This window comes from Brassica rapa, chromosome A02 (assembly GCF_000309985.2).
Source record: "Brassica rapa cultivar Chiifu-401-42 chromosome A02, CAAS_Brap_v3.01, whole genome shotgun sequence".
In the NCBI taxonomy this organism is placed as follows: Eukaryota; Viridiplantae; Streptophyta; class Magnoliopsida; order Brassicales; family Brassicaceae; genus Brassica; species Brassica rapa.
Genome location: NC_024796.2, coordinates 24,114,051 through 24,131,771, shown reverse-complemented (window position 1 = coordinate 24,131,771; position 17,721 = coordinate 24,114,051). Strand labels below are relative to the sequence as shown.

The window sequence follows — 17,721 nt, the reverse complement described above, 5'->3', positions numbered from 1 at the left end:
AATTAATTATTATGAATAATAAATATTTGATAACAGTTTTGGTATCTTAGTTCTTTTTTTAATTTTATATTATTGAAAGATATTAAAAAATCACATTAAATATATAATAAAAACATTTTTATTTTTTCTTATATGTTATATTTGAATTTTTGAAAACGTCTATATATTATTAGAAATTTGAATATTCTCACTCTGAAAATTTTGTGATCAATAGATTATTTTTTTGTTATAATAAGTTACAAATGATCATAAAATATAACGCATATGAATTTTTATTTAATAAATATTCAAACTAAATAATATATATATATAAACACTAATGATTTAAAGCAATAAGATTGGCTGATCAATTTAGTCGTCCAGTTGAAATCTTTCAAAAGTATGTGAAAGACTAAAGTCAAAGTAAATATGGATTTAGAATAGTAGTTATATTTTACTAACCAAATACCGAAAAAAACCGAACCGAACCGAAACCAACCCGATATTCGGATTGAACACCCGTAATCCAAATGAAGCCAAACTATTGTTTCATTCTCCAAAATATAATAAAAATAATAACTTAATCCCGCGCAAGGCGCGGATCTTATCCTAGTCCTATACTAAAAGGGAGATATACTCAACAGAGAAGCATGCCACCTAAGCTCTCTATCCTATACTAAAAGGGAGATATACTCAACAGAGAAGCATGCCACCTAAGCTCAAAAAATCAACCAATCAAACTATTTTAAACTTCCATGTCATTTTACCTTTATACAAAAATTAAAATTTACGGTATTAACCAAACTAAATGTTTTGACTCATCATCTATTTTCACGTAACTTTTTTTTAATACTATATGTTCCATAAATTGTGATGTCTACCTTTTGGATTCCAGCTGTCAGTTTAATTGTTTTCAGTTTCGGCCATGAAAACACCAATTCTTCAGCTGCCATAAATCAGAAACTGGTTAAATTCTAGAATGAACTTCCCCTTCCACTTCTAAAGTTAGGCTTCTAGCTCCTTCCTGCAGTGATTTCCGTTAGAACCTTAAGCGGCAGCAATACATCCTCAAACGACATTACTCTAACAATTCAATCCACATCTCCGCCGGACCTCCTAAAACGTTGTCGGAAGGTTTCTATGGTTCTAGAAAGATCGCAAAATCATGGGAATCGTACTCCTCCTGTTTGATCTAAAGGTAGTCTAAACCTAACGTCTCTAATCAATGTTTTCTGTTTTTGCAGAGACGGTCTACAATTTAAGATCAGAGTTATCAAATAAGGTGATCTAGCGAAAGATGATGTTAGAAGATCTTCGTGTGCAAGCGAAATGAGCGGCTTTACGGGAGGTGGCGAAGCTCTTGCCGTTACCGAACTTTTGCAATATATTTCTTCAATCAAGGCCGATTGCATGGCACGTCAACCGGTATGCTAACATGATCATTTACTCTAAAATTCTGCCGGTATGATTGTGATGTCAATTAGTGTCGAAGCTGGTGCTCTTCGGGAGTCTTTGAGTGATGACAAAAAAGTTGTTGAAATACGAGGTCACATGAATTCTCTTCGTGTGGATTCCAAGCATTTTTACTGCCTCACTTTTTTGAGAAAATATTTCAGGTGTAAGATATATATAATATAACATTCTTTGTGCTCTTTTATAGAAGCTAACATCATTTGATGGTAACGAGAGATTTGCCTTAGCAGCTGTTTGATAAGAGATTAGGAGGCTAAGGTTTGTGTATATTCATTCTAATATTTCATTTACTTTGCTTTTTGTGCTTATATGAAGCGGCCAGAAAGCTTTAGTTCCAGAGTTACTCTTTGATGCCAAAAGTATGGTTTATGATAACTAATCTCAATAGCCTTTAGAAAGCATGTGCTTTAGGGCTACAAAGAGATAGTCCAATCAGATTACCATTCATGTGTTTCTTTTCCGTGAGGAGACTCAGACGAAAAGGTTGAAAAGGATGTTTCAAACAAGATTCAAGATTCCATATCAATTTCTCGACACTCATCCTTTTGTAGACTCTTTAGTCCAATCTGGTTACCATCTTTCATTGGAAGTAAGTAGCATCCAAACTTTCATGGGAGCTTATATACTTTTTTTTATTTTTCTTTTTATACAAAGTTAAAATTTGATATGCTTTGTTAATTATTTAAGGTAAAACATCAAAATTTCTTTATCTCGAAGATGAGAAGGCTTATCAAAGAAACACAGTATACACTGCTGCTCTACATTCAAGCTTCTCATGCGTCTGATTGGACTGATAACAAAGGAAATAAAGAAGCAAATCAGAGTGTCGAAAATAGTCGAAGGAGATACATTGATGGTGAACATTGGTTTGATGTTGAAGGGAGCCAGGATTATGGGAGTGAATAAAGATATGTTGAGAATGCAACTGATCAGTCTAGAATGGATCAGTAACCGTATTCCTTCATTGATTTGACGAATCTAAGTTCTGTTTTGGTAAAAGTTTGAGACTTATTCCTTACATAATATCTGACCATAAAATGTTTATATTTGACTGGGATGGTTAAGTTTAGATTTGCCTGGGATGGTTATTTTAGTTTTTAGGGCTAACTCTTCTTACTTCTTTGGAAGATAGACATATCTTATGGTGTTTTTTTCTCTCTCTGAACTAACTTTACGCTACCTTGAATTTTCTATATGTTTTACTCGCTGAGGAGACTGAGGTAAAGGATTGTGCGGATGATTTTGGAAGAGATGAAAAATTGGATTTAGATGACAAATGAATCAGAGTATGATGATGATGAATATGGTGGGGGAGGAGTTTGAAGAGAGATAATTAAGACAAGAGGATCATGAGTTGGTAAATCAGTAGGACAAAGATCTGGAGGAGGAAACTGAGGCAGAGAAAAATGCAGGTGAGTTTGCCGACGAGATTGGAGATGGTCTGATCTTGAGAGTGAAGGTGATGAGGTGCATGCTTATCAAGAAGTCAAGTTTGGAGAAGTTGTTGATGTGTAAGAAGAGCATCATGATGTTCTCCATGATAGACGTAAGCGTAAAGATTTTGAAATATTTGTTAGAAGCTTAGACAAAGGTACTACGGAGGAGGATTTAAATAAAGTATTTAGTCCCTAGGCAAGTGACTGAATTTAAAATTATGAAGAATCCACAGACAAAGAAGAGCAAGAGTTATGCTTTCTGCTTTTTGTATTTGTGGATTAGGCAAAACGAGGTGTTAAAGAGCTTAGAACCCAATGGTAATCCTTACACTGTAGTATTTAATGGAGCGTTTTGTAGCTTTACACTGAACATCACTCCTTTGGTCATTTTGTGTTTACCTATTATATATAAAGTATTTTTTGTTTCACTATATAAATTGTTTTTATATTTCAATGTAACTTTATATTTATTGGATATTGTGTTGCCAATTAAATTATGTAAACTACTGTGTAATTGATTAAATTTATATATTAAATAACAATTTTTAAAGTAATAACTTTTGAATATTTGTTCAAAAAAACTTTTAAATATTACAGATTTTAATTAAAACTGGTGGATATAAACCTCAGATAGAGTATCCACGTAGGCGAAAATAATCGGCCAGTGAGAAACTATATTTTTGCCATGTCACATCCTCTATTTGTTTTTACAAAATAATTCTTTAACTGTTTACTTAAACAATTATAACCGAAAATAGTTTTTTAGTGAAATATATTATTTATATAAATATAATTATATTTTTTTACATAATGGTTTGTAAAGAAATATTTAGTGTAAATAATATCATAATTTTATAAAATACTAAAATAAATTAAGCTGGTTTTCAACTTTCACAAATAAAAAATATTATTTGTAAACTTAGAAAAGAATATATCAAGAATACTCTTTTTAGGAGAGAAAATATAAAAATATATCGGAGACAAATCCATCTATATTATGAAATTCCTCTATTTTAGAAATAAAATAGAGGAATACATTGGAGATGGTCTAAGGCATGGCCGACGTAAATGATCGACGTTGAGATTTCAGCTTTTCTGATTCTTACTATTCTAATGTTTCAATATAATTTTAATATTCCCTTTGTTTTATAATATAATGGTTTAAAAGTATTTTTTGTTTCACTATATTGTTTTTTATATTTCAATGTAACGTTATATTTATTGGATATTGTGTGGCCAATTAAATTATGTAAATTATTGTGTAATTGACTAACTTTATATATTAAATGACAGTTTTCTAAAGTAATAATTTTTAGATATTACAGATTTTAATTAAAACTGATTACATTTTGAAACAAATAGAGTAATCTATAAACTAACTTTATATAGATATGAGGAAAAAATTGTAAAGTGGTCTCACTTTAAATTTTTCTCATTCTGTACATTCCTAATTAGAGTGAGATAATCAACATCTAATATTATATTACTCTCAGTATATTAGAAATGGTCGAACAGTAAACCAATTAAGTAATGATAGAATGAAGACATAAAGATGTATTTCCAGTTATCACAAATATATAATCAATTGACAACGACTTAATTATGTCCAGCGTAAGACAACCAAGAAGAGTTTCCATACATTCTAATTTTATAATATCTCACTATAATAGTGGCTAAATCAGTTTTCTCTAGCACAAATACTCACTTCATTCTTGGAGTTTAAGCTTTTCTATCTGATGATATTAGTAGTTTGATCCAAAAAAAATGATCGAACGGTACATTGTAATTGGAGAAAGAAAACAAACAAAAATCAACCGAAGACTTTTAAGGTATATGAAACAAAAATTAGAAATCGCAATTCTCTGCACTTAAAGAATAAGGCAATAAAATTGTAAAAATATAAAATAAAACAAAAAATATACACAGAAAGAAAGATTTAGTAAAATAAAATCATAATATAATTTCCATAATTGATAGTGCTCAGGTACACTAAAAAGTCTAAATTTACAACATACACAGTTTTATCTAATTAAAATGATTCTACAAAAAGTGCCAGCACGAAGAGTTAGAAAATATATGATAAAATATAATACATAACGTTAAAATACATTATCACTTATCACTAAAAAATCATGTTAGTAGTAATAAAAATGAAATGACAATACATTTATTAAAACCATAGAATGGCACGCAACAAGGTGTTATTAATTATATAAACTAAAAATTAAATATGCTCAACGCAAACTCACATAAAAATGAGACATCATATTTTGATATATTTAAAATTATTAAATATATTATATTGTTGATATTTTTAAAATTACTTAAAAAGAAACTACATTATTAAAAAATTAATATACAAATAAAACGAAAGCAATTTTGGTAACGTCAAAATAAAAAAATGAATAAAAAATATATTATATTTATAAAATAGATTTTATATTTTAAAGACTTCTAATTCATTTAATATTACAAAATTTAAAATTTATTTATTACAATTAATATTTTACCATTAGATATATTAAAATAATATTCTAGATCGATATTCAATTGTCAGTTTTCAACTATTACACGTAAAAAAATATTATTACGTACGCTTTTTTTTGTTGAAAAAGGGGTTTTATATTTTAAGTAAGTTATTGGAATACTTTTTCTTTTCGTGAATTTATTCGATATGAGATTCTGATCTTTTAAAATAAGATAATTTATGTTCTATACATAAATATATATATTTTTACATAACTCTAAAATTTCGGAATTGATTCTTCATATTTTATTAGTTAATTGTATTACATATAATAGAAATATTACTTCAAACTAAAAATATAAAAAAATGAAATTTAAAAATTACTTATATATAATTTAATATACAAAATTCACATACAAATAAAAATGATATATGTAACAAATTTAAATATATTATCCGCGCGTAGCGCGGAGAAAGAATCTAGTATGTATAAAAACCAATCTTCGTAACCATTTTCGTGTATATATATATATATTTACATTTTTACCAAAAAATATATATATTTACTAATTATAATTCATTTGTATACAGTGTGATTCATAAAGCATTAACACTTTAGCAGTTGATGCTTTATCTACTCTGTCCATTTTTTTTTTTTGGTCAAATCTGTCCATTTGTTTAATAACAATAGATTGGTTAAATGCACTAAGGAATTAGTATATACGCAACGCGGATAACATATTATATATACTTGTTTGTCTTTTCTACATCGATAAAGACATCATTACCTAGAAAGTGGACATACATACAACCTTGTCATTAATCACCATAGTTAACAAAACCAAAGCATATTACAAACCGCAAGCAGAAATAGTAGTTAATGATACCATACATGAGCCGCCTTATTTATTATATTGATTTCAACAGATAAAAGAGTACACACACAAACACGAGGGGAGCCATATATGACGATGATGGTTCGAAAGATAGGAGGATGGGATTTGTTTAAGCTTTGACGACATGATTGTCCATATCAGCAGCCATGCTCTTGACAAACTTCATGTAGTTGATGGGCTCAGGCGAGTCATCGGTTCGCTTCTCCCAGATCATAGTGATCTTGCAGATGATATCATCAGGCGACTTTTGAATGAACTGAAAGATGACGTCATACACCTTAAGAGTCTCCATCACGTGACCTTCAAGACCTCTAAAAATGACCGCATTGTTCTCATCGTCTATCTCTCGCCTCTCCTTGAACACCTCCGGTTTCCCATCTTCATACACATTAATTTTATATAAGTATTTCATTCATTAAGTTCGCACCACCATATGTTTGGATATATATGTATTAAAAGATTAATGTGCCGAATTCACAACAGATTGAATCAATTTTATTGATCAATGTGATACTAACTATGAAAATTGGTGAACTACAAGTTCATTAAATCTGTACTTGACCATCGCTATAGCATGGCAATACTATTAATTACTAACTAGTTTTAAGACGTTGCTTATAATCAATTATGTCAAGTGTGTTGTTATCCCAGTTTCAAAAAAAAAATTGTGTTGTTACCACATGTGTAGTTCCAAATCTTGATGGCTCCATGAGAGTCCCATTCGCCATCGTGGACGGTGACACCTTGGATGTGGTGGCCGATGGCGTCGGGAAAGAGGTGGTTCTCATTTCTCCATCGCTTGTAGTGTTTCTCCGCCGATCCTTTCAACGGAACCTCAGTCACATATGTTCCCGACGTCGCCATCTCTCTCTTAATAATATTCTTTGTGTTGTGAGTAAAGTGTGTGTGTTTTTTCGGTTTGTTTCTTTCGTTGATGAATATTTTCCCTTGTGATCTCCTTCTTTATATAGAGAGATGAGGTTAAAACAAATTTTACATAAGACAATTCTTTTACCAAGATGTCTCTCACTTCCATTATTACAATATAATCTGATCAAATTTTTACAATATAATTTGGTGTAAAGAAATTAATAAATTAATGTTAATGTGTAAGGTGTCGTAATTCACGTTTGTCAAGTTCTTGTCGTAGAATGATAAGCATTAACATGCATTTAGAAGAAGAAGAAAAATGCATCGTCATATATCAATCAACTTAGAAAAAATAGTGAACCTTATACTATACTAGATTTAATACGTATTAGGCTTTCATTACCGGGTTTTTGTAAATATGACTCAAAACTTGAATTCAAACACAAAACTAACCCATGTTTTTTTTTTGGAACTTTGACTTGCCTCTTTCACCCCAAAGTTCAGATTATTCACGAAAATGCCATCATTTTTTTTCTTTTCGAAAATGCATAGTTTACTCTATCACCCTCATCTTCCTCAAGTATTCACAATATTGTCATTGACATCAATACATCAATCACCATGTACAACCAATTTGAAGCTCTTAATGCACCTAAAAGTCGATTTACACTCTTTCTTTCTCAATTCTTATGAACTAAAAACAAGATTTTGATTCTAAAAATTGTATGGTTCATAGAGCAATTGAAGCTTACGATTTTTGGTGGATCATTTTTGTTTGAGATTTTGGGTGCTTGGAGAAAACTTTTGTGTGCTAAACAATTTATCTCACTGGTTGAAACTATGAAATTAGATTTTTTCCAGATCTGTTCGTCCAGACGACTTCCAGGTAAGTCGCCTGGTTGTAGACGACGTACACGGAAATCTTCTAGTCAATGCTATTTTTAACTGATCCGAGAAGACTTCCGTGGAAATCTTCTACGCTAGTTTTTGAATAACCTGTATATTTAAGAGTGATAATTAACATCAAGATATTTAAAACTCATATTTTTAAAATATGTTTTCTCCCTTAGTTGTACTAAATTTGATTAAGTTTTTCAACAAAAACTTGTAAAAAATGTGATATGCTTTGACTAGTTACTATTGTTTGTTTTCATCTCTTAAGTATTATCACTACAAGAAAACAGCGGTATACTGAGGGAAAAATCGTCGGTATATCGTCAGAATAACGCTATTCCGAGGACATACCGACGAAACAAGTCGTCGGAAATATCTCCTCGAAAAATCATATTTCCTCGGAATTCCGTCGGATATTTCCGACGGAATTCCGAGGAAACAAAATTCCGAGGAAACTCCGAGGACACAGAGTTCGTCGGAAGGTTCCTCGGAATATACCGAGGGACGTCTTCCTCGGAATATTTCGATGGAATTCCGATGGACCAATCCTCGGAAGTTTCGACGAAATATTCCTCGGAATGTATATCGGAAAATTTCGAGGAACTTTTGTCCCTCGGAAAATTCCGAGTAACTTAAGTCCCTCGGAATATTCCGAGGAATTTCAGTTCCTCGGAATTTTCCGAGGGACTAAAGTTCCTCGGAATTTTCCGAGGATCTGCTTTCCCTCGGAATTTCGAAAAAATTAATTTTTTTTAAAAAATTATTTTTATTTTTAAAAATTAAAAATTTTAAAATTTAAATTCGAAAATTTAAAATTAAAATTAAAATTGAATAAAACATAAAACATTAAAACATAGTAGATAATATTCAAAGTTAAATAAAACATTCAGAGTTTTTGGTAAAAAAAAAAAACTACTGGTCTGGAATGTTCGGGAACACCTCGTTCGGGTACATCCTCTTCATCATCTCCATCATCTGCTCGTTCAACCTCTTCTGGGTCTCATAGCCCGCCTGTTGAGCTGCCATCTGGGTCTCCAACGCAGATATCCGATCATCCTTGTCCTTCAGCTGAGCCGTAAGAACTTCTGGATCAACATATGCCGGTGGTGCAGAAGAAGGAGCAGCCGACCGGGAGCGACGACCCAAACCGACCAAACGTCCCTTTTTCTTTGGAACCGACTGAAATATAAATAACCAAATTTAGATAATAAATTGATGATAAAATAAAAATCAAGAAATAATTAAATTGAACTTTTTAAAAAAAAAAACTTACCGATTCAACGATTTCGTTGATTCGAACCCGGGACAAGTTGGTCGAGGCCGTCGAATCGTCATCATCGGTTTGAAGCTGAGACACTTCGTCATACACCTGAGTTTGGACCAGGTCGACCACGTCCCTCACAAGACCATCATCAATCTGGCCGGTCTTCTTGTTGGTATACGCCCTTTTCATAAGGGCGAGATCATCAACCGGGTCGCCCCCATTTTCTTCCGCCTTGAAAAAAATAAATTAAACAAACATTAGAAATATTGAAAAAATGTACAAAAAATAAAATTCTGAAACTTAAATAATTGAAGAAAAAGTGGTTGAACTTACCATGCGATCCGCCAGAGTGGCAATAGATTGAGCACCCAAGTTATGCTTGTAGATGCCCTTTCCTTTACGGTCGCTCCTGCGGTTGTTGGAGTTGGTGGAAGAAGTTTCTTTCGTCTCTTCTTTATCCCAATGCGCACACAACTCTTTCCAGACCGTGTCGTTCATCGACTTTGGGACCTTTTAATTTAAAAAAAAAAGTTTAATAATTTAAAAAATAGTTTAATAAATTAAAAATTGTTAATAAATTAAAAACTACCTTGTTTACTTCCCACTTCTTCTTCCACTCGTACATCTGCTTCCCATAGTTGTCCATAATTTTATGGACAAAATGGTGATAGATAGAGAGCGTATCATCGGAATTCCAGTTGAATTCTTGCTGAAATAGTTTAAAAATAGTTTTTAAGCACAAAAATATAAATAGTTTAATAATTACAAAAAAAAGTTTTAATAAATAAAAAATAGTTTAATAAATATAGAAAATAGTTTAATAATTACAAAAATAAGTTTTAATAAATAAAAAATAGTTTAATAATTAAAAAAATAGTTTAATAATTAAAAAAATAGTTTTAATAATATTTAAAATGTCTAATAAATATAGAAAATAGTTTAATAATTACAAAAAATAGTTTTAATAAATAAAAAATATAAGTTAAAAATTTTAATACTTACCGCAAACTGACGAAACCACAGATGCTGCTTCTCGAGAGGGAAGTGAGTGAAAGTCGGATGTCCCATGTCGAGGGCCGAGTACATCATACGGTTGATCCATGCGCTGATCCCGTTCCCGGATCGGTTGAACCTAATAAAAAAAACAAATTATTAATAAAAAAACAGTTTAAATAAAAAATAGTTAAAAAAATAAAAGTTAAATTACCATGTTTGACCATGTCCATGTGGATACTCAGTGAGATAGGGAAGATGGTCACGACCAGGCTGTCGAACCAACTCTGCAACACTCATCACTCCCGGAGGACCTGGAGGAGCAGGGGCGGGTGCAGCAGCGGGAGCGGGAGCAGCAAGAGCGAGTAATGGAGAGGGAGATGTATGGTATGAACTGTGGGGCGAAACGGAATCCTGAACATGGCTGGAAGAACCCCGAGACTGGCTCCCCATACCACCCCGGCTACGACGCTGGCGAGACCGGATCTGATCATCATTAGACCTGTAAATTAAAAAAAAAACATATTTAAAAATTAGTTCTAATAATTTTAATTAAAAAATAACAGTTTAAATAAAAAATAGTTAAAAAAATAGTTTTTAATCACAAAAATATAAATAGTTTAATAATTAATAAAAAAAAGTTTTAATAAATAAAAAATAGTTTAAAAATTTAAAAAATAGTTTAAATAAATCCCAAAAACAGTTAATAATTACGAAAAATAGTTTTAAAAATATTTAAAATGTTAAATAATTACAAAAAATAGTTTTCATAATATTAAAAATGTTTAATAAATATAGAAATTTATATTTTATATATAAAATACATAAAACGTTTTATAACCACAAAAAAATGATTTTAAATATTATATATATGATTTTTAATCTTAAAAAAAGTTTTATAGATTTTAAAAATGTTTAATAAATATATAAATGAATTTAAAATGCAAAAAATAGATTTTATATACAAAAAACGTTTTCAATATATATATATAATTACAAATTCGATTTTTATAACCACAAAATTAATAAAAACTAAAAAAAAACTTCAAATCAAGTGAAATACATAATCAAACTCGATTTTACACAAATCTACCATTCACCCTAACAAAATCTATAAATCTCATTCCAAAATTATCAAATCTACTTAAAAACCATACAAATCTAACCTAAAAGAGTGGGATAGGGTTCTTACATGATTATGGGGGAGGATTAGGGGAGATTCGCCGGAAATCGCGAGAGAGAACGGTGGAGTCGCCGGAAATCGCGAGAGGGAGAGACTGTGCGGCGCGGAGAGAAAGAGAGAAATGGGGAAGAAGATCGGGCTCGCCCTAATATTATGAGGCGTCCGACGGAAACTATCCGTCGGAATTTCGTCGGAAATATTTTTTATTTCCGTCGGAATTTCCTCGGAATTCTTTGATTCAATTTTCCCGAAATATTTGGCGGCTTGGTTTACCCGGTTAAATGAAAATATTCCGAGGAACCAGGATTCCTCGGAATACCCTCGGTAATTACCGAGGAAATTCTGAGGAACCATGGTTTGGGGTTTTAAAACATCGATTATTTTCGCCGTATTTCATTTCTTATACAATTATAATGCATACCATTGAGGATTCTTTGTATAGATGATCATAAACCATGAAATAACACAATTTCAAAAATAATTGTAAGTATTCCCTTTACCGTTTATTAAAGCGTATAAGTGTTTCTCTTATGTTGTGTGGTTTTCGTTCATGCAATCGTAAAAGTGTTTGTTATTGGATAAAACACCAAAGTTCCTAGTTCCAAACATCATAATCTGGTTAAGACACTTAATGAAGGTTATATACGTGTTATTCAATCCGTAAAACGTTATTTTCGATTTAAAACCCCAAGTTCCTCGGAATTTCCTCGGAATTTTCCGAGGGAATTCCGAGGAAATCTTTATGTTCGTCGGCATTTCCTCGGAAAATTCCGAGGAGATTCCGAGGAAAAAGAATCTATAATCAAATCCCCAAGTTCCTCGGAATTTTCCGAGGAAATGCCGACGAACATAAAGATTTCCTCGGAATTCCCTCGGAATTTTCCGAGGGAATTCCGAGGAACTTGGGGTTTTAAATCAAGAAGATCTATTCCGAGGAAATTCCGAGGAAAACCTATCTGTCCTCGGAATTTCCTCGGTATTTATATTTAAAAAAAAAAAAAAGGTCGACGCTAGTCTGTTTCCGAGTCGTCATCACCAGATGAATCTGAATCTGGATCTTGGTGAAACTCTCCAATCACTGGTTCATCCTCTACGTGAACGGCGGCTTCCTCTCCGAAGTCGGTTAAATCGACTACAAGGCCAACTCCACCTAAATCTTCTGCTGCACTTAAGTTGCCGGATGTGCTTGGTTGTAGTGGGTCTTCCAGCTCAGAACTTCCCTGAACTCGGCCTCTCGGGTTGAGTCTTGTAACAGTAACCCATGGATCATCTCTGTTCCTTACCCGGGGGTACTTGATATAACAAACCTGATCGGCCTGAGAAGCAAGAATGAAAGGATCATAATATTGCAGCTTCCGTCTTGAATTTACTGATGTAACACCAAATGCATCTGTTCTCACACCTCGATCTGGAGTGTTGTCGTGCCAATCACAATAGAAAACAGTACAGCGCAATCCAACCATGCCCAAATACTTGATTTCCAAAATCTCATTTATGTGTCCGTAGTATACATCATCTCCTGATGCAGAACAAACACCAGCATCGTAAGTCGTACTCGAACGTCTCCTCTTCTGAGTTGTGAATGCATATCCTCGAGTACAAAATCTCGGATATGACTTCACAACAAAGTTTGGTCCAACGACCATCTCGCGTATCCAATCGTCAAATGTTTCACCTCTGGCCAAACCATCACTCACATAAGTAAACATCCATCCACCAAATTCTCTCTGCTTCATTTCTTCTAGTTCGTCCTCTGTGGCGTATCTATATTCTAACCGCTTTTCTGCCATGAAAATCCTTTCATATTGAAGAACATCTTCGCAGTTGGTGAGTAAATATGTTTGCAAATGACTGCGCTCCTGATCAGTAAGTCGACGGTCCTTTGGTTTTCCGCTAAGTCGTCCAACGTCTGTGAAAATGTCTGGAACCTTCCAATGATATGTTGCCCGTTCGCCTCTATCATCATGCCGAGCAGGTCTTCTGTTTTTGGTCTGAACTTCTGCTGGAAAGTAGTACTCGGCAAAGTTTGAAGTTTCTTCATTGATCATCTGTGCGACTATAGACCCTTCCACCCTACTTAAATTTTTCACCATCTTCTTCAAATGGAACATATACCGCTCATACAGATACATCCATCTATACTGCACAGGACCACCAAGTTCCAATTCTCTTACCAGGTGAATAACAAGATGCTCCATAACATCAAAAAATGAGGGAGGAAATATCTTCTCAAGGTTGCACTGAATCACAGCTATGTTAGTCTTCAAATTTTCAATACCTTCAAGAGTCACTGATCTTGTGCATAAATCGCGGAAGAAACCACTTATCCCTGCAATTGCTTCATGAACATTTCGTGGTAATAGTTCCTTGAAGGCAAACGGAAGGAGGCGCTGCATCATTACATGGCAATCATGGCTTTTCAAGCCTGTAAACTTTCCTTCCTTTCTGTCGATACAGTTACGCAAATTAGATGCGTAACCGTCTGGAAATTCCACATCGTTTGAAATCCAATCAAAGAACGCATCCTTTCCCGCTGCATCAAGTCGGTATATGGGAAAAGAAGCCCTACCACTCTCATCAACATGAAGTTCTGAACGATCACATATATCAACTAAATCCAGTCTTGACTTCAAATTACCCTTTGTTTTACCTTGAACATTAAGGATCGTGTTCATGAGATTGTCAAAAAAGTTCTTCTCAATATGCATGACATCTAAATTATGCCTTAGTAGATGATCCTCCCAGTATGGCAGATCCCAAAAAATACTTTTTTTGTGCCAGTTATGTAGGTTTCCAACACCATCTACCGGAAAATGCTCATGTCCACCGACGTCTGGCGTCCTTTCTGCACCAAAATCTCTAAGTTGTGTCTTCAAATCTTTCCCACGAATTTCCGGAGGTGGACTGTCAAACACCCCTTGTTCTTCGTAAACAAATTCCTACTTCTACGATATGGATGATCTGGTGGTAGAAATCTCCTGTGACAGTCAAACCAACACGTTTTCCTTCCGTGTTTTAGTTGGAAAGCATCAGTGTTATCTTGACAATATGGACATGATAGCCTTCCATGCGTTGTCCATCCAGATAACATACCATATGCTGGAAAATCACTTATTGTCCACATTAGTACTGCCCGCATTTGAAAGTTTTCTTTATACGAAACATCGTATGTTTCAGCACCTTGAGCTCATAGTTGTTGCAACTCATATATTAGTGGCTGAAGAAACACATCAAGTGATCTCTTAGGATGCTCTGGTCCGGGAACGAGAATCGAGAGAAACAAAAACTCTCGTCGCAAGCACAAGTTTGGGGGTAGGTTGTATGGTGTAAGAATGACTGGCCATAGAGAATACTGTCTTCCACTCTTGCCAAACGGGCTGAAACCATCAGTACATAATCCAAGGTAGACATTTCTTCTCTCATACGCAAAGTCGGGATACTTTGATTGGAAATGCTTCCACGCTTTTGCATCTGAAGATGTCTGATCTCACCATCTGTTGAGTGCTCCGCATGCCATCTCATTGGTTGCGCTGTGCGTTCAGACAGATACAGCCTCTGCAACCTTTCCGTCAAAGGCAAATACCACATCCTTTTATATGGTACTGGAACTCTTCCACTCGTATCTTTATAACGAGGCTTCCCACAAAATTTGCATGAAACCCGCTGTTCATCCGCCCTCCAATAAATCATGCAGTTGTCTCTGCATACATCTATTACCTGATACGATAAACCAAGACCAGCTACGAGTTTCTGAACCTCGTAGTATGAGCCAGGAGCTACATTATCTTCGGGTAGAATACCTTTTACATAATCAGCAATCGCATCCACACAGTCTTCAGCCAAATTATAATCCGTCTTAATGCCCATCAATCTTGTAGCAGATGATAAAGCTGAATGACCATCTCTGCAACCTTCGTACAATGGTTGCTTTCCAGCATCCAACATATCATAAAATCTCCTAGCTTCGGCATTGGGTAAATCTTCCCCTCTAAAATGATCATTTACCATCTGCTCAGTACCTACACCGTAATCTACATCCGTTCTAATTGGATCTTCTAATCTAACCGCTGGCTGAGGTTCGCTAGTACTACCATGTTCATAATCAGTTTCTCCATGATGATACCAAATTTTGTAACTTCGTGTAAACCCACTCAAATATAGATGAGTCCAAACATCCAATTGTTTAATAACTTTTTTATTTTTACAATTAGAGCAAGGACATCTTAACATACCTGTTTTTGCTTCCGGTTGTCGGTGAACTAACCCCATGAATTCGGTTATAAAGCAATCTCGTGTTCGGATCCAAATGAGGTCGATCGATCCAAGAACAAAAATAATTTGAAGAAGACATGTTTTTTATGAATCAAATTCGTGTGTAAAGAAAGTGAGAGGGAGGATGAAGATATGGAGTGAATGAAGAGGAAGAGGGGTGCTTGTATTTATAGTTGAAATCCTGTCGACGGTCCGAGGAAATTCCGACAGAATTCCGATGCAAACGGCTAGTTCGTCGGAATTTTTTCGAAATTTTTAAAATCCCCCAACGGCTCTCTAACGTCTATAATATTTCCTTGGAATTCATCGGTTTTTTCCGAGGAATACTAGTTTCCTCGGTATTCCGTCGGAATATTCCGACGAGATGAATTTTCCTCGGAATTCCGTCGGAATATTCCGAGGAAATTCCGAGGAAGCCAAATTTTGTGTTTCCTCGGAATTGCCTCGGAAATTCCTCGGTATATTCCGAGGAATTCATTTTCCGTCGGAACGTCCGTCAGAATACCGCTGTTTTCTTGTAGTGTATTGTTATAAACACTAATGATGATTATTGTTATGAGTTGGAAGAAGGGTTAAAAAGTTTTTTAAAATTTTGTATCAATACGAGGCTAACAACATTCTTGTTAATTAAGATGAAAAAAAACCATTGGAGTTTATTATTGCCTATGGAAGATCCAAAGATAAAAAAAAAGACTATTGAAATATATTATTTCATTGATTTGTAAATGTGTAAACACATTGTTAGCACATATATTACATCTTGGGAAATATTATTATTGATTTTACATAAAAATAACAACTAAAAGAGTAGACATGCAAATCACAAAATATACCACAAACAAAACTATTATAGATCATTCCTCTATAAAGACAAGCTTGGACTCCACTTGATATGGAAGAAGACTTCGTGAGAAGACTTTCAGGAAGTCCAGATGACTTCCTCGAAGTTGTCTGGAAGAGTTCCTGGAAGTCGTCTAGCGCATTATATTTTAGACGACTAACAAGTAAGTCATCCCAGAAGTCATCCAGATCTGAAAAACCTGCATATCAAATCCAGATCTGAAAAACCTGCATATCAAAAAACGTTCAGTTGGCTTAAAAACAGATAAAATGACTAAAAGATTAGATAAATCTACTTTTATAGAACACATAAAAATACATATATAAAATTAATAGATCTACCTTTAAATGAGTGGAAGATGACAACCATCTGATTAAAAACCTGCAAAAAAAAAAGATAGATTAGTGAGACAGATATGAGACAAAACTGAAAAATTCATATAAACTTTGGTATTTTCAAGTCAAAGAGATTAGAGTGGGTTTGGAGAGTTTAGTTTTGGAAAAAAATAAGAATTTTATACAACAGAAAGTTGCCAAAAGAAGAAAAATCAGACATAAAAACTTACCAAAACGCTCAGATCTGTTATGAAAGGAAGAGACATACGAGAAGATTCCGTCAGATGACTTCCAGGAAGTCCAGACGACTTCCTGGAAGACTTCCTGAAAGTCGTCTAGCGCATTATATTTTAGGAGACTAACAGGTACGTCGTCCCAGACGTCTTTCAGATCTGAAAAACCTGCATATCCAAATCAAGATCTGAAAAACTTGCATATCCAAAAACGTTCAAATGGTTTAAAACAGAGAAAATGAGTGGAATTTAGATAAATATACTTTTATAGAACACACAAAAATACATATCTAAAATTGATAGATCTACCTTTAAATGAGTGGAAGATGAGAACCATGTGATGAAAAACTTGCAAAACAGATAAATTAGTGAAAAAGACATGAGACAAAAACAATAAATTGATATAAAGCTTAGCTTTTATAAGTTCAAAGAGATTAGAGAGAGGTTGAAAAGTTTTAGAATGATGAACATTACATTTTTTGTTGCAGCCATTTGAGAGAATGAGAGATAATGTGTAAATGTTTCTTTATATAGGGAGACAAAAAATCCAATTAGGTTAAATATTTTTGATTGAGATGACTTCCT

At 33.6% G+C, this 17,721-nt stretch overlaps 1 protein-coding gene and 1 long non-coding RNA gene across 2 annotated transcripts; one reads left to right on the top strand and one right to left on the bottom strand.

Moving 5' to 3' along the window:
• Positions 1-427: 427 nt before the first annotated feature.
• On the top strand, positions 428-4,644 carry LOC103854059. Its single transcript, XR_001957288.2, has 2 exons — positions 428-2,041; positions 2,140-4,644. It is a non-coding gene; the product is annotated as an uncharacterized LOC103854059 (long non-coding RNA).
• A 1,430-nt stretch (positions 4,645-6,074) lies between these two features.
• LOC103854060 (MLP-like protein 328) lies at positions 6,075-7,200 on the bottom strand. Its single transcript, XM_009130978.2, has 2 exons — positions 6,929-7,200; positions 6,075-6,629 (listed from the first exon to the last, which is right to left on the bottom strand). Exons 1-2 carry the CDS (start codon positions 7,113-7,115, stop codon positions 6,361-6,363), a joined length of 456 nt encoding a protein of 151 aa, XP_009129226.1. The 5' UTR covers positions 7,116-7,200; the 3' UTR covers positions 6,075-6,360.
• Positions 7,201-17,721: the final 10,521 nt, after the last annotated feature.

Bases quoted from the DNA above. Each gene is read 5' to 3' on its own strand.
- LOC103854060 (XM_009130978.2), bottom strand. From the start codon at position 7,115: ATGGCGACGTCGGGAACATATGTGACTGAGGTTCCGTTGAAAGGATCG. The intron at 6,630-6,928 runs GTAACAACACAA...ATGTGTATGAAG, and splicing joins GATTTGGAACTACACATGTG to ATGGGAAACCGGAGGTGTTC.